This window comes from Antedon bifida, chromosome 4, assembly GCF_963402885.1.
Source record: "Antedon bifida chromosome 4, ecAntBifi1.1, whole genome shotgun sequence".
Lineage (NCBI taxonomy): Eukaryota > Metazoa > Echinodermata > Crinoidea > Comatulida > Antedonidae > Antedon > Antedon bifida.
Window position 1 is genome coordinate 16310520 of NC_136229.1, and position 16617 is coordinate 16327136.

The following is a 16617-nucleotide window of genomic DNA, read 5'->3' on the forward strand; positions in this document are numbered from 1 at the left end:
AATTCTACATAGCCTATGCATTTACTTTATTTACTCTATTACTCAAAGCAGAATAGAAAATAAAAAATGTATAGTAGTACAATGCGACAAAAATGTTTATTTGTGACAAAGGTAATTGATTGACTGCCGCCCTCATAACAAATTGGTAACCACAGTTTGTTTACGTTTAAAGATCTTGGCGATAACGTCATTTGTTTATTGATCGTCAAGGATGCATAAAATGTCTCGCCTCAGTAACTGAGTAGTCAGACGACTAGCTGGACTGCTGGTGAGTTGGTATTTGATCCTTGAAAAACCCTGAGGGTCGGCTTAATTTGCCGGTTTGAAGGAAAGAATTGTTAGTTCAACACATCTGCTTGACGTTTTTGTAGGAAAGGTTTCATTTTGGAGTTCAGAGCTTTCAGAATTCGTAAGTAAATTTTCTGTCTCACTCAGTCTCAGGTGTATTATTCGGTGTAATCCATTCGTCAGTGAAACAGATGCTAGCCCTATTTGTTTGTGGGTGGTGATTGTAGGAGGGAGATGGATATTGTATTCCTGATACACAGGCCTAGGCCTTCTAACTCGATTTGTCTGCGACTACCTAGCCTATATTATCTGTTACAGTATTACTATTACTATTTACTATTACTATTGAGTATTATTAGAAAAACTCCATTTGGTTTTGTTTGTGCTGTAATAACTAATACTAGCCTCTAGCATAGTCAGATAAATTGGATTCATTTATTTCTGTGTGTACTGTAAAGTAGGCCTATGAAGATGCCTTTTTGCATTGCAATGCAATTGATGCATGCATGTTTTCAGTTTTTACCCTTTTAATTATTCATGCATAATATATAAATAATTAATATTGTTATATAATTATTATTGATTGGTTTCTGTAATCCTAATTGAGTCATAAATTGTCTGATCATTTGTTTCCATTGATTTCTATATAATTTTTTTTTGGCTTTCGCATTAACATCAAAAATAATCTTTAAATAATTCTAATGGAAAAAAAATGAAAGTTTGAATTTCGGTTGTGAATAAAAATTGATGGAATTTTTGTTTGTAAATTGAAAAATAATTAACATATTTTGATCCTCAATTGAATTGCAGGTCAGGATATTTGCGTTATGTACGCCATCTTTGGATTATAAAGTCTTTCATGGTATAGTTGCTTATTTAGATTGGTGTTCACGATGGGGTCAAGCTCATCAACCGGGATTTTACCCAAATTCCAGTCACTCCATATAGTCCTCATCGGATTGGATTATTCCGGCAAAACCACGGTACTTTACCGTTACAAACTTGACGAATTCATAAACACCGTACCAACTATAGGATTTAACTCTGAAAAAATTAAATCAAAATCTGGAAAAACGAAAGGACTGAGCTTTCGATTTTGGGACGCCGGTGGAAGCGAAAAACTGCGTCCATTATGGAAATCATACACGCGTAACACAGACGGAATTATATTTGTTATCGATAGTTGCGATTTAGAACGTTTGGATGAAGCACGTTGCGAGCTTCAGAGAGTGACGACGTGTCGTGAGAATCTTGGTGTTCCATTGTTGATTATCGCAAATAAGCAGGATCTCCCAGAAGCGTTGACGGTTGATAGATTAGATCACGAGCTAAAAATGAAGGACATTCGGAACCACTGTCCGGTTCATCTTCAGCCTGCTTGTGCAATAACCGGCGAGGGCTTGACCGATGGACTTGATGCCCTCTACACCATGATTCAAAAGAAGAAAAAAGCAACAAAACAACAGAAAAAGTTAGGCAGGTGATGCTGACAAAAAACAAAAATTATACTAACTCTAAATGTCTCGCTGCACAGCTACGTTTTCACAAGTAATTGATTGGTTGTTGTGAACCTTTTGAAAATGTTCTTGTCGCAATGTACTAAGTGTTTGTGCCGACAGGAAATATGCTAATTTGTCATTTCATCAAGAAAAAAATTCTTATTTTAATCCGTAGAACATTGACGAGCTGTTTGTCTTAATTTGTTACACAGTACAGTATGTGTTGTTTCTCAAATGTGTGTCAGTGTATTTTCACACATAACGCAATTTGCACGCCAGCTCATGTCGGTTTTTAATCAGTCATAAATTTGAAATGATCGTTAGCGGTGGAATTATACTCAACATACGAGCGGGAATTAGAATAAGCCAACGTTGACCCTGTAATGACCGAATCCATCAGTATTAGGATTTTAAATGTCGAACGGCGTATTCGTTTTCCGATACCTGATCAGTGTAAGCAATCAGTAACCAATATACAGGAAAAACATATTTACAAGAAATTCTACCAATATATGTACTGTACACATGTGTGGAGATGAAATGTACTGTAATTAGTATATTAAGTTGTGCTAAACTGTGTGTATTCAATTTATACTTTTTGAAAAGGTGGAATTATTTATTGAGAAAGAGTTTAATAATATAATTTTCTTAAAGTGCTATAAATTCAAATAATTTAAAAAAAACATATTTACTTTATTAATTTAGAAACGTTTCCTCAAAATAGTGTGACTGTTTTTGTAGATGACCAAAACCAACAAAAAATGTTTTTATTATGTTTTTGTTTAGAAGATATTAAAATATAATGATAAAAATAAATGTTTAGTTCATCATACAACACAATTCATTTTAATCTGTTCCCATGGTGTTTAAACAAAGAACCTGTTAGTGAGCTTAGCCATTCCATGACAAAACCAGATCTAAATTCAAGACTACCAATTTGTATGTAAAATACATCAACTATAATTTTCTAACAAATTAGATATCTATAGTGGCAACAATACTGTACACTGAAATTATCTCCATAACAAGTCAAATATGAATACCATATGCTTTATTTGATAACAACATATACACTAATTTTGTAATTTAACATAATTATATACAGTAATAATATACTAATTTTGTAAATTTTCCCACTGACATACTACTGTATAGTGTGGATAGTGGTACCATGTTGTATTAGTATTAGTTTAATACGACGAAAGTCCATCTGTTAATTAATTAATGCAGTACAGTACAATGGGATGACAGCCATCTGACATCTGATGATAATCTACGTATATTGATTGTATGGAATAATGAAATGGCTACGAACGAACGCGTAGTAGTTGATGACTAGAATCCAAATTGGTTCAGCTCTGAGTCATGTATGAAACGCAACTATTGTGAAATCTAATCTAATCAGTAGTATTTGTTTGCTATAAATTAAGATTATAAAATTTACAACTTTATGTTTTTCTGAGTAAAAATATATTTCAACACTTTACAGTACAGCTGTCCTCTTGACAATAATTTAGAGTTGTTAATTCTTCTATTTTTTACCTTGTTTAATCTTGTTGTTTATCTGCAAAAATTTAAATTAAAAATTATGCTTTTATTGCACACTTAAATCAATCTGTGTGGAGTCTACAGTTTGATTATAGACAAAAATTAGAGATTAAAGATAGAATTAAGCGTTAAGAAAGACTATTTAAGTTCCTAAATATCTGCAGATTTTTCATCTCCAAAATGTTATTTACAGATAGAGCTTGCTAATCAATTCATTAAGAATAGTTGTATTATGCGTTGTGATTTTTAGCTTTAAAACCTTTGAAGTTTTGTTGTTGTTCACCTTTTTCAAAACACATTCTTTATGTCTGAATAAAGTGTGTTTGTGGTCAGTTTGTAATTCCGATTAATTCTTTCCTTCAGGCAATATTATTCTTAATACTTCACTAGTTGTTAAGAAAGTTCTGACATAACAGGTTATTTTTGTCATTATCAAACCTGATTTTTTGCTTTCATTTTATGCAAGGAATTTGTAAGTAGGGATTGTCACTTTTGGTAAAACATTGTTCTAAAAGTGGGCAGAATATTTCACAATAGTCTTTACTAAAATCGTGGCAAGAGCCTTGATGTTCCTGATAGCATTGAAAATGCAAAGTGTCAATAGGTTAGTGTAAATAGCAACATACAATTAGTCTTTCACCCTTTGAATAGAATTGGTAGAATTGTCATAAACCATTGACCCCAAGTCACACAATGACATTAAATAAACAAAATAAGACAACAATGACAATGTACCACCAGAGAGTTATACAATTAAGTGAAATAATTCCTATCTAAACTGCTCTCTTTTGTAACTACCCAATTTGCCCTCTTATCTAAATAAAGTACTGAGGTGGTATTATTATTATTAACTTGACTGTACTAACAATTTAAACAAAAGTATAACATACAGCACAATTTTAACAGTCATTTTTATGGAAATATCACATGTTTCATTTGATTACATTGTTTATTCTTGGTCCATTTGATATGATATAGTCTAGAGCTCTGTGTGAAATGTACCATAACGTAGACTAGCAAAATCATTAATTATTTTGTAAGCAATATTACATGTTTTAGGTCTTATTAATATTTAAATATAGCTATTAACTTTGTAGGTTCTATGGTGCGGTTGTATTACACAAACCTAGAAAAATTGAGCTGCTATAAAAACATATTCTTTTTTTAATTTAATGTATTATAACTATTCGTGATTTTATGAACTTTGACCTTTGGTTTAATGTGGTTTTAAATTAAAACTGCTTTAATTACGTTTCCCTTCACATGGTAATTTAGTCACAGAATTGTATAGCATAAGACAATCAATATGTTAAGGTCACCTTATACCTATAAATAACACATTTATTTGTAAATAAATTATTAAATTATATTATAATGTTATTCATTTTTTCATTCAGGAAGTAGAGTTAATAATTAGGTGTTTTTAATTATAATACATTTAAATTTGTACCTTGAAATATTTTACTGTATTATACCTATTTCTCCATGCTTGAATAAGTACAGTAGAGACCCATTCCAAGCCATTTTGTAATTTAATATTATCCATAATTGTTTAAATTGATTGACATGTTTATAAGATTATGTTGTTTTTAATTGGTATTAGTTAAAATAAACATTTCATTTTATGCAATGATACATTTATTATTATATCAAACTGTAAAAAAAAAAAAAAAAATATTCATCTTTAAGATTCATTTTGTGAAGAAATTCCAATTTTTGGTATTTAATTTCCGTAATATTTTTAACGATAAAAAAGTCTACCCATGTACCCATTCATGCATAACGGTATTCATTTTAATTAAATGATGGTTTTTAAACTAGTAAAACGATATTAATTAAAGGAAAATATGGTATTTAAAATACACAAATATGGTTGCATTATGATCATTCTGTTTTGTATGCATTGTTTATGATAAATGCCGATTCATGCGTGATAATATAATCAATACTATTGTATGGCTTGCTATCGCCACAGCAGCCACACTTGTTGTGAGGTTTGTGTATTACGCTATATCCAAAAATAGATCATCATATGCATGGTGATTTTATAAGGCTGTCTGTAGGGACTTGTCTATATCATCAACAGCAAAGCAGTTTGCAAATATACCCATGCACATCTCCCTTATGTGTTCCAATTCTCACATAAATATAGCCACAACAATTACCATTAATTCAATCAACTATTCCTTATTATAATTACCTTGTTATATCTCAAATCCATATTATATTGTATTTATATTCACTATCTCAAAGTTTGATGACAAAATCCATATTGGATATTTTGTATTCATATCACTACTATTATTAAAAGTGTATTCAATAATTGCAGTTAAAATGTTAAATTATGATAAACTGGTTTTATCTTTATATTAATTTGTTTATGTTGTCAAATCATATTGTAAGAATAATGTATAGTAGTGTAAATTTATTAAAATTAATTTCATGTAGGTAAAGACGATATTTTATTTAGTTATGGATCTTATTGTTATATTTCATAGAGTAATGAGACTTTTGGTTTTAATACGCATCCCTATGTTTGCGAAATCAATGAAGTGCGACAACCATCCATCAATGCATTCTTCCAAACCTTACAGAGTGCGCATAAATTACAACGTGATGGTTACAAAAACTAACAAATAAATGTTAACATGTTATGTTTGTTGTGAGTAAGGGAAGCTATCACAATGCTGGTTTTATTTGTGAGCATGCCCAGATGTTTGTTGTGATTCATTGCTTTGGTATCAAGTAACACAGTTCTTTATTTGCACTCTTCATGCAAAATGATTCTTACTCAATGCTTCGTATTGTAACCAAATAATATATTTTGATTTGTTTTTCAACTGGTGTGAAATTGTTCAGAGGCTTCCGATGGAATGTCACACCTATACTTTATTACATTTTATGGTCAAGAAATCCAAAAGGAATTTGTTTCATGCATTTAATTTTATGCCATTTTGCTATGTTAATGACTAGTCTGTTTCTATGATGTTTTAACTCTCTATATGAAAAATAAAATGCCTTGTTTATTTAAAAGAAAAATATAAGACGTTTAATTTTGTGTGAATGTTCATGTGTCGCCAATACTGTAGTTAATAATTTAGTAAATGTTGGCGTATTTGATAACATTTGTGATCAACAGAAAAATTGGTAACATAACAAGAAGTACTTGTTCATTTAATACTAACTTGATGTTCAATGTACTGTTAATTACATATTTAATGGAAAAACTAAACATAACAGTTAAATTAGTCCAGGGAAGAGTGTAATTTCACTCTTATCTGGTCTAACTTAACTAGAGCGTAATTTCACTCTTCCCTGGTCCAACTTAACTAGAGCGTAATTTCACTCTTCCCTGGTCCAACTTAACTAGAGCGTAATTTCACTCTTCCCTGGTCCAACTTAACTAGAGCGTAAGTTCACTCTTCCCTGGTCTAACTTAACTAGAGCGTAATTTCACTCTTCCCTAGTCTAACTTAACTAGAGCATAATTTCACTCTTCCCTGGTCCAACTTAACTAGAGCGTAATTTTACTCTTCCCTGGTCCAACTTAACTATAGTGTAATTTCACTCTTCCCTGGTCCAACTTAACTAGAGTGTAATTTCACTCTTCCCTGGTCTAACTTAACTAGAGTGTAATTTTACTCTTCCCTGGTCCAACTTAACTAGAGTGTAATTTCACTCTTCCCTGGTCCAACTTAACTAGAGTGTAATTTCACTCTTCCCTGGTCCAACTTAACTAGAGTGTAATTTCACTCTTCCCTGGTCCAACTTAACTAGAGTGTAATTTCACTCTTCCCTGGTACTTAACTAGAGTGTAATTTCACTCGTCCCTGGTCCAACTTTAACTAGAGTGTAATTTCACTCTCCCTGGTCTAACTTAACTAGAGTGTAATTTCACTCTTCCCTGGTACTTAACTAGAGTGTAATTTCACTCTTCCCTGGTCCAACTTAACTAGAGTGAATTTCATTCTTCCCTGGTCTAACTTAACTAGAGCGTAATTTCACTCTCACCTGGTCTAACTTAACTAGAGCGTAATTTCACTTTTCCCTGGTCCAACTTAACTAGAGCGTAATTTCATTCTTCCCTGGTCTAACTTAACTAGAGTGTAATTTTACTCTTCCCTGGTCCAACTTCACTAGAGTGTAATTTTACTCTTCCCTGGTCTCTAACTTAACTAGAGCGTAATTTCATTCTTCCCTGGTCTAACTTTAACTAGAGTGTAATTTCACTATTTCCTGGTTAGTCCAATCATACTAATCATCTTTATCATTTTCATAATCAACATTAAGAATTCAATTTTTAAAAGTTGTTTCAAGAAGCTAGATTGCTAGATACAGGAAGCAATTCAACCTATTTGTCATAATATTACTTACAATGAGATTAATTCAGCAGCATACACATAGCAAATCAGTATCCTGTTAAAGAAGGTGGCGCTATAGCCTGGTGATTAGCATGCTTGCCTTACAATCCTAGGGGCTTGGGTCTATCAAGGAGTGCTCTAGTGCATGGAACCAACAACTGTTTTCTCTACCACTTTGGCTTGAACAAAGCTTAGTTCAATTTGCGATGATCTAGGACCTACAGATATTGTGTTGTTGGTTTATAATTTGCAAAAAATGAGGGATCAGGTGAGAAAGCACAACCTAATGAATAACATGATATAAAAATGTCCAATTCATTACTAGGGTACATTATATACAACATCATCTGCATCAAGTATTGGTCATCTTTGAAATAGGTAAATAAACAAATGTCAAATTTTGAGTATATATCTGTACAGAAGAATACACAAAATATTCAGACCTAATATTTGTATCACATCATCACATTCTGTTCACCTTATGGCTGCCTGCTGTAGTTGATTACTGTACGCTCATAACAGTTTCCGATGTGATTTTAATGTGATATTGAGCTGCATACAGAAAGTAATATCTATTCTAAAACTTATTTGTTATAAGTATCTGTTTTCATCTTCACCGAAGCAGGAATAATCTAATTATTCGTACAGCGTTTCATATTTTATAGCTGCTATTTTTCTTGTATCATGTTTCGTCCTGTTCCCAATGGTATTAATACATACGGTACATTGTTACTAAAAATATTTTTAAGATCTACATAATTTATACATAATGCATGTCAGGATAACATAATGCCATCTCTCAACCATTTTTAAGTAGAAATTAAACGTGGGAAACACACACACACAACTTTCATATTCTAACCAAAATTCAAGAAAAGTTCTTTTTACTTCAAAAATTGTGTGTAGGCCCTACAATACATCGTGTGTAAAATGTGTGAGTACAGTAGAATAAAAATGTAACATTTTTAAACCGGTGTATCTGTTCGTCACCTTGTGTACTGTCGTGGTAGATTTCTGAAGCCCAGTGTCGTGCACCAATAAAAATAGGTACAGTATCTTAAGGGAACTACAGTAAATGGAACAAAATAACAAAACAACTCATTTGAAAATTTAAAATGAAACCTTGCAAAACTGACCGACATGGTTCATTTTCTGACAAATAAAAAAGATCTACCAATACATATTCCTACTCTGCAAAAGAATAATTTCAGATTATTAATCATCTGATTAAACATAATAAATTAAGGACATTTGTATGGCCTATAATGTAACCTTCATTACTAATGAATTAATGTATAACTTATAACATCAGCTGCCCTTACATCTTTCTGAAGTAACTGATTAAATTTATAGAGTTCCTATCCCATGGAGAAAACAAACATCATGTATGGTCTCAATGTCGTATATGCCTACTACTGTACATTGCTTATTCATAAGTCATTTACTAGTAAAAACAAAGCATGTTTATGCTTTTACATTGCCTATTTCTTGAGGCTTATTATTGAATTAAATTTCATCTTAAGTTATACAGAGTTTCATAAAAAATGCTTTCAATGTAAATACAGTATCGTGGTTTTTTTATTCATTAAGGGTCCTTTCTGTTATTTTAAACAAAATTATTCAATATGCAAATATGACCTATAATTATATAATTTATTTATTAATCAGGAATTAAATATAAGAAAATAATTAATAGAGAAATATACCGGTAGTTTGGGGCCATAAAGGGTAAATGATTGGAGCCAAATGCAAAATTTCAAATTGTGGTCTAACTTTGAGATAGCATTTTATTTTTTTTTTTACTGTAAAACACAAGTGTAGTAGGCTATAACAGCAGGCACTGAGGCAATTGTTAAAAATGGGACTTTACATCCTTCAGATTAGACTTTAAAGACATAATGTCCCCCTAAAAAAGAAGATGAATTAAATGAAACTTTGAATAGGTTATTTTGTAGTTTTAATCATGTTAATCACTTCCATAGAAAAAAACGAAAAAATAATGTTTTCACTTATAAAATGACAAAATAAATGGTTAAATTCAACCTAAACCCATTGAATGGCTGCCAATTTGACTATTTATTGCTTTAAATTACAGTTTCAGGTAAATAATTTGTTTTTGATCCAATTTTTGGTCTTAGAATTGCATATTCAATCAAAAATGTTTTAAGAATTATTTTTTCAGGGGGACAATACATCTTTAAGCAACTCCACTTTTAAAAACATGAAAAATAACTGAAAATACAATAGGTGCTCGCTGAAGCTTATAATACTCACCTACGAATTCCAAGGAGGTGGGTTCAAATCCTGTAAAGTACTACAATATGTTGTCAAACATTACAAACAACTTCACTCTCAAGATATTTTATGAGATTTCAGTTTAAGTAGAGGATCTTGTAAGATTGTCCTACATGTACAATTACCACCTGTCAGGGAATTGATTAAAATCATTATTGGTAATGTCATTTGGCAATGTGCCTAGACAACAATAAAATAGTGGAAAATATATTAAAAATGAGGTAATTTATTGTTGTATGGTAATAGGATATTAGGCATACATACATTGGGATAATTCAGCAATTATTCACTCTTATCATAATCTATACCTAGACTATTACAAGTAAATCTTCAAATGGTTTTATGAGATTTTATTCCCAATGTTGCTATCAATAATAAGTTGCCTCCAGGTACAATGTGACCCTCTCCTGAACTTCAAAGTTACATTTATTTCTGGCTTTTCAACAACCTTTTTCTTCTCTTCTCTTTTTTTCATTATCAACAATGGATCCCTTATACCAGACTTTAGCCAAATACTATGACACAACAAATATAATTTGATTGTCTTTGATTGAATAAGAAACTTTGCTTTTATTGTACACTATAATTCTTTTAAACAGTGGAACCCTTTCTTCTAGATTAATTGCCTAAGGATATAATCTATATATTGTAAAGTATTTGTCTTCAACCAGTGCCGTAGCCACAAGAAATAAAGTGGTACGGTGGTTGCAACAATAAAAAGACAAAGCAACAGGGTTGTCAAAGACCTTGTGAGGTGGTCAGGCTAAAACCTTACCAACCATACTGGTGGCTACGGCCCTGTCAATTGGATCAATTCTCTGTTCCGAATAAAGATCAATATTTGTCTCACAAAAATAATTTCAGTTTATACAGTTAGTAGTAAGAATTAGGTTCTCTGGTTCAATATAAGTCCTGCTTTTATGAAAACGTTACTTTTTTGTTCATTTCATCCCAACAACTTAGTAACTCGTCTTATTTGAAGCTTAGGGAGTTGAGCTGAAAGAGTCGTGAGTTACAACACTGGCACTAGGTCAGGATTGAACCCTGGACCTGGGGATTGGAAGGCAAGTATTTAACCACCAAGCTACAGTACAGCTCCACTATGGTAGAATATAGCATAAAGGTCGTTTTTATGAGTATTTACAAGGAGTTGGCCTGATGGTTTACTTACAGTTGTGCAATGATAAGATGTTAATGTTGATGATGTCACCGTAGCTAAACTCAGTTCGCACTAGGATGTACTGCAAGTAATCGACCAATCATGACATTGATCATCCGAACTATGGCACATGTATTGTCAACTTGCTTGCATTGCACATCACCCTTGCGCTGCGTCCAAATGGAAACCAAACTAAAGACAAAGGATTTCTATTATTGCAATAAACTGGATAGAACATTTATTAATAACTCAAAGTATTATTCGGTGGGCCCTGCCTTACCCCGCCCAAAATCTCATCTTTTAAATTTGTAGATTTTGTTGTTTAATATTAAAATAAATTCTAAATGAAGGCTGGTTTCAATATAAGAGTTGTATTGTATTATATTATCCTATATGTTATCACAGAAATCATAAATTTATATTACTCTAGTTAAATAACAAAAATTAATAGAAATGCGTCATTTCCTATGTAATTCCTATCAAATCTTTAAATAAGATCCATACAAATCAAAACGGTGCTATATAAAAATAATAGCCAATTTCTAAACCAAGTACTGTATTGCAAAATTTCAGTAAACCTGTATTTAAAGCAATTAAATTTTATATATTTCTTGTCCTCGATTTTAAAAAACAGTATAATTTTATTTGTGCTACGAAAAATAAATCTTGTACTTATAAATGTCTCATAAATTAAGATTGCCACCAAGTTGGCGCTATTACTATCATCAGGATGTTTACATACTGATTGGATTGTTTAATGTTTTTAGTTTGTTTAGGCCAATCTGAACATAAATTAGATTTTGTTAATTATTATTAATGTATACAGTTGGTGTGGTCTCTTAATTAAATTGACATTCATTAAAATGTTTATAATAAAATAGTGAGTATTTGTAATGTAACAAACAGAATAAAACTTTACACCAACCAAACAAACAAAAATGTTGATTCTCCTCAAACTGCAGTAATTATTCTAAAGTACTGTATCTAGAAAAGGTATTGGCATCATAAATAAAAAAACATTTAGGCAGGACCAACTTAACTAACCAACCAACAGACTATGTAACAAGTTAGCAGACCCTTTATAATAAATGAAAAGATGTTTTTTGATAAATTATTTTCTCACTAACAATTAATTATGGTAATTATTTAAAAGGTTTATTATGTAAGAGGCCTTATTATTCATCATAGCTGATTGTTCCCTGCTTTTAACTGTTAATCCCCAAAGGTGGAGGGCATATTCTTGATAACTGTGTATGCAATTATTATTTCTACCATTATTGCTATTGTTACAACAGTAATCCTGTATAATCCTCAGACTACAGTGGCAGATATTACTTGCACATGCTTCTAATTCGGCAAGAGATTTAAGACAGCTGCTACCAGATAAGTAAAAAACCTGCAAGCATAGATTTGTTTTAAAAAGTAAACAACAATTTTCTTTACATGTTATGTCCGTGCATATTTTAAGTGTATGTAAAACCGTGCACTGTGTGTGCTAACCGGGATAACCCAAACATCAAGATTAAAATCTAGTTTGCATTGTGATTGGTCCTCAACTGATGACAAACAAAACCATGTCTGTGAAGTTGGTTACTAGTTCCTAGTTCCTAGTTCCTTATTCAAATTCAATTAAAGGGACAGTCACAAATATTTTTAAAAACAGATTTTAATACGTAATAACTGTCTAATTGATTTGTTATTGCATCAACATGTTAGCCTTAACCTCCTCTACTTCTTCCGGTCAAAGTTCAATAACATTTTATGCATTTACACCCTCTACGGCGAATAAGTAACTAGCTTTTACGAACGTTATAATACTTGACCTACTTCCTTTTTTCAAAATATTTTGGTATGGATCGATCACCCTTGACCTACTCTACCATTTGCCACCCCAGTTCCGCGAACTTTTTTGCGTCTACGCCCTCTACGGCGAATAAGTAACTGGCTTTACGAACGTTATAACACTTGACCTACTTAATTTTTTCAAAATATTTTGGTATGGATCGATCACCCTTGACCTACTCTACCAATTGCTACCCCAGTTCCGCGAACTTTTTTGCGTCTACGCCCTCTACGGCGAATAAGTAACTGGCTTTACAAACGTTATAACACCTGACCTACTTAATTTTTTCAAAATGTTTTGGTATGAATCGATCACCCTTGACCTACTTTACCATTTGCCACCCCAGTTCCGCGAACTTTTTGGCATCTACGCCCTCTACGACGAATAAGTAACTGGCTTTACGAACGTTATAACACTTGACCTACTTAATTTTTTCAAAATATTTTGGTATAGATCGATCACCCTTGACCTTTTCTATCATTTTCCACCCCAGTTCCGCGAACTTTTTTGCGTCTACGCCCTCAGCGGCGAATAAGTAACTGGCTTTTACGAACGTTATAACACTTGACCTACTTAATTTTTTCAAAATTTTTTGGTATGGATCGATCACCCTTGACCTACTCTACCATTTGCCACCCCAGTTCCGCGAACTTTTTTGCGTCTACGCCCTCAACGGCGAATAAGTAACTGGCTTTTACGAACGCTATAACACTTGACCTACTTAATTTTTTCAAAATATTTTGGTATGAATCGATCACCCTTTACCTACTCTACCATTTGCCACCCCAGTTCCGCGAACTTTTTTGCGTCTACGCCTTCTACGGCGAATAAGTAACTGGCTTTTACGAACGTTATAACACTTGACCTACTTAATTTTTTCAAATTAATTTGGTATGAATAACATTATTTCACATAATTGTTTTCTTTGTACACTATAATGGGTAATGTATTAGGTAAAACAACTTAGTTAAAAAAATTACTTTCGATCAAAATTGTTGTATTCTCTTTACAACTTTTATACCTCATGGAAGAATATGTGCTTTTTAATTGGCAATATTAATGGTTAAAGGATTATTAATGAATATCTTAATTTTGATATTATAAAGTCTATTAGCCTAAACCGTTTTCAGGTATTTTTTAAAAACATTATTTCAACATTTATTTTTGTGCGCTATAGACGGGTACTGTAGAAAGTATAGTTTAAAAAATATTGTTTGTATTGTGTTTAAAACGACTATTATCACTCAAGGACTAATGTGCGCTTGAATTGTTAATTAATAAAGGATTATTAATGAATATGTTTCAGGTAACAGTTGATATCATGAAATTTAAAAAATCCACATTAGTGGCTATTTCACCCAATTGTTTAGTTTGTGAGATATAGACGGGTACTACAAATATAGTTTTAAAAATATTACTGTATATTGTGTTTAAACGACTATTATCACTCAATGAATATTGTGCGCTTTTAAATATTAACAGTAACAGTATTAATGAATATGTTAATTTTGCTGTTATAAGGTAGTGTAAACTGTTTTTAAGTAACAGTTGCTGTAATGACATTTGAAAAAAAAAAACATTAGTTCAGCTTTGTTTTTTTTGTGCGCTTATAGATGGGTACTGTAAGATGATGTCATTGTAGGCCTATGTGGGTGATTTTTAATTCAGAGATTTGTTCAAACATTCTAGGTCTACAGTGGTAAAACATTTAGTAATTTATAGATTTTATAATAAAAGACATTTATGCCATAAACGATATGCGTAAGAACACCATTTAAACAACTTAATGTGATGCTTAACATTTAGATACAATTATCTTCCTACATCATATTACCTAGGAAACAAAATGCAATGGGAAAAAAAATTGCTTTTGACAGTTTTGAAAGAAATTATTACTGTATATTGTGTTTAAACGACTATTATCACTCAATGAATATTGTGCGCTTTTTAATATTAACGGTAACAGTATTAATGAATAATATGTTAATTTTGCTGTTATAAGGTAGTGTAAACTGTTTTTAAGTAACAGTTGCTGTAATGACATTTAAGTTCAGATTTGGTTTGTGCGCTTTTATAAAATGGGTACTGTAAGCAAGTTTAAAAAGATATTACATTGGGATCGATTGCAACTGTTGCAATTACGCGAAAAATTAGCCCGGCATAACATTTATTGAAGTGGGGTGGTATTGAATGACTATGCAGTGTGTCGTCACATGTTGACGTAAGAAGTTATTTATTAGTTCTTAGTTTATATACTACGATAGAGCCTACTTTCAATGCTGTTTTAATTTCAGGTAGTCATGTTTTACTTGTGTTGAAAAGTGTTAATGAATAAAACGGAATAAATAACTTGTGGTTATCGTTTTTAACCAAACTGTTGTATTTGTGTTTGCTTCAGAAATTATCTTCTAGAATCGTAACAAGTCAAAACAAAACTAAAATGAATTCGCCGTAAAAGGACATAGGTAAAAGTTCGCGGAACTAGTTTGGCAAATGGTAAAGTAGTCAAGGGTCATCTACCCATAACAAATTAATTATTCGCCGTAGAGGGCGTCGATGCAAAAACTATTTGGAAAAAATTAAGTAGGTCAAGTGTTATAACGTTCGTAAAAGCCAGTTACTTATTCGCCGTAGAGGGCGTAGACGCAAAAAAAGTTCGCGGAACTGGGTGGCAAATGGTAGAGTAGGTCAAGGGTGATCGATTCATACCAAACTATTTAAAAAAAATTAAGTAAGTCAAGTGTTATAACGTTCGTAAAGCCAGTTACTTATTCGCCGTAGAGGGCGAAGATGCAAAAAAGTTTGCGGAACTGGGGTGGCAAATGGTAAAGTAGGTCAAGGTTGATCGATCCATACCAAAACATTTTGAAAAAATTAAGTAGGTCAAGTGTTATAACGTTCGTAAAGCCAGTTACTTATTCGCCGTAGAGGGCGTAGACGCAAAAAAGTTCGCGGAACTGGAGTGGCAAATGGTAGAGTAGGTCAAGGGTGATCGATTCATACCAAAATATTTTGAAAAAATTAAGCAGGTCAAGTGTTATAACGTTCGTAAAGCCAGTTACTTATTCGCCGTAGAGGGCGAAGATGCAAAAAAGTTCGCGGAACTGGGGTGGCAAATGGTAAAGTAGGTCAAGGTTGATCGATCCATACCAAAACATTTTGAAAAAATTAAGTAGGTCAAGTGTTATAACGTTCGTAAAGCCAGTTACTTATTCGCCGTAGAGGGCGTAGACGCAAAAAAGTTCGCGGAACTGGAGTGGCAAAAGGTAGAGTTGGTCAAGGGTGATCGATTCATACCAAAATATTTTGAAAAAATTAAGCAGGTCAAGTGTTATAACGTTCGTAAAGCCAGTTACTTATTCGCCGTAGAGGGCGAAGATGCAAAAAAGTTCGCGGAACTGGGGTGGCAAATGGTAGAGTAGGTCAAGGGTGATCGATCCATACCAAAATATTTTGAAAAAATTAAGTAGGTCAAGTGTTATAACGTTCGTAAAGCCAGTTACTTATTCGCCGTAGAGGGCGTAGACGCAAAAAAGTTCGCGGAACTGGAGTGGCAAATGGCAGAGTAGGTCAAGGGTGATCGATTCATACCAAAATATTTTGAAAAAATTAAGCAGGTCAAGT

The 16617-nt window shown here is 32.3% G+C and overlaps 1 protein-coding gene and 1 long non-coding RNA gene across 3 annotated transcripts in view; one reads left to right on the forward strand and one right to left on the reverse strand.

The window, feature by feature from the left end:
• The first annotated feature begins 82 nt into the window (after positions 1–82).
• Positions 83–6369, forward strand: LOC144840899 (ADP-ribosylation factor-like protein 4C). The gene is made up of 2 exons (XM_078696982.1): positions 83–409; positions 1099–6369. The coding sequence occupies exon 2, from the start codon at positions 1182–1184 to the stop codon at positions 1770–1772; it is 591 nt and encodes a 196-aa protein (XP_078553108.1). The 5' UTR covers positions 83–409; positions 1099–1181; the 3' UTR covers positions 1773–6369.
• The window catches only part of LOC144840902 (uncharacterized), a 34642-nt gene continuing 21236 nt past the window's right edge, over positions 3212–16617 (reverse strand). Inside the window, exons 4-6 of one of the 2 annotated variants that reach the window (XR_013611973.1) lie at positions 11163–11342; positions 9971–10119; positions 3212–3351 (exon numbers count right to left, since the gene is read on the reverse strand). This is a non-coding gene — a long non-coding RNA (uncharacterized LOC144840902). The remainder of the gene's footprint in view (positions 3352–9970; positions 10120–11162; positions 11343–16617) is intronic. The other variant, XR_013611972.1, reaches the window with a different exon arrangement.

What these genes read in the sequence shown, in the direction of transcription:
- LOC144840899 (XM_078696982.1), top strand. Translation starts at nt 1,182, where the DNA reads ATGGGGTCAAGCTCATCAACCGGGATTTTACCCAAATTCCAGTCACTC.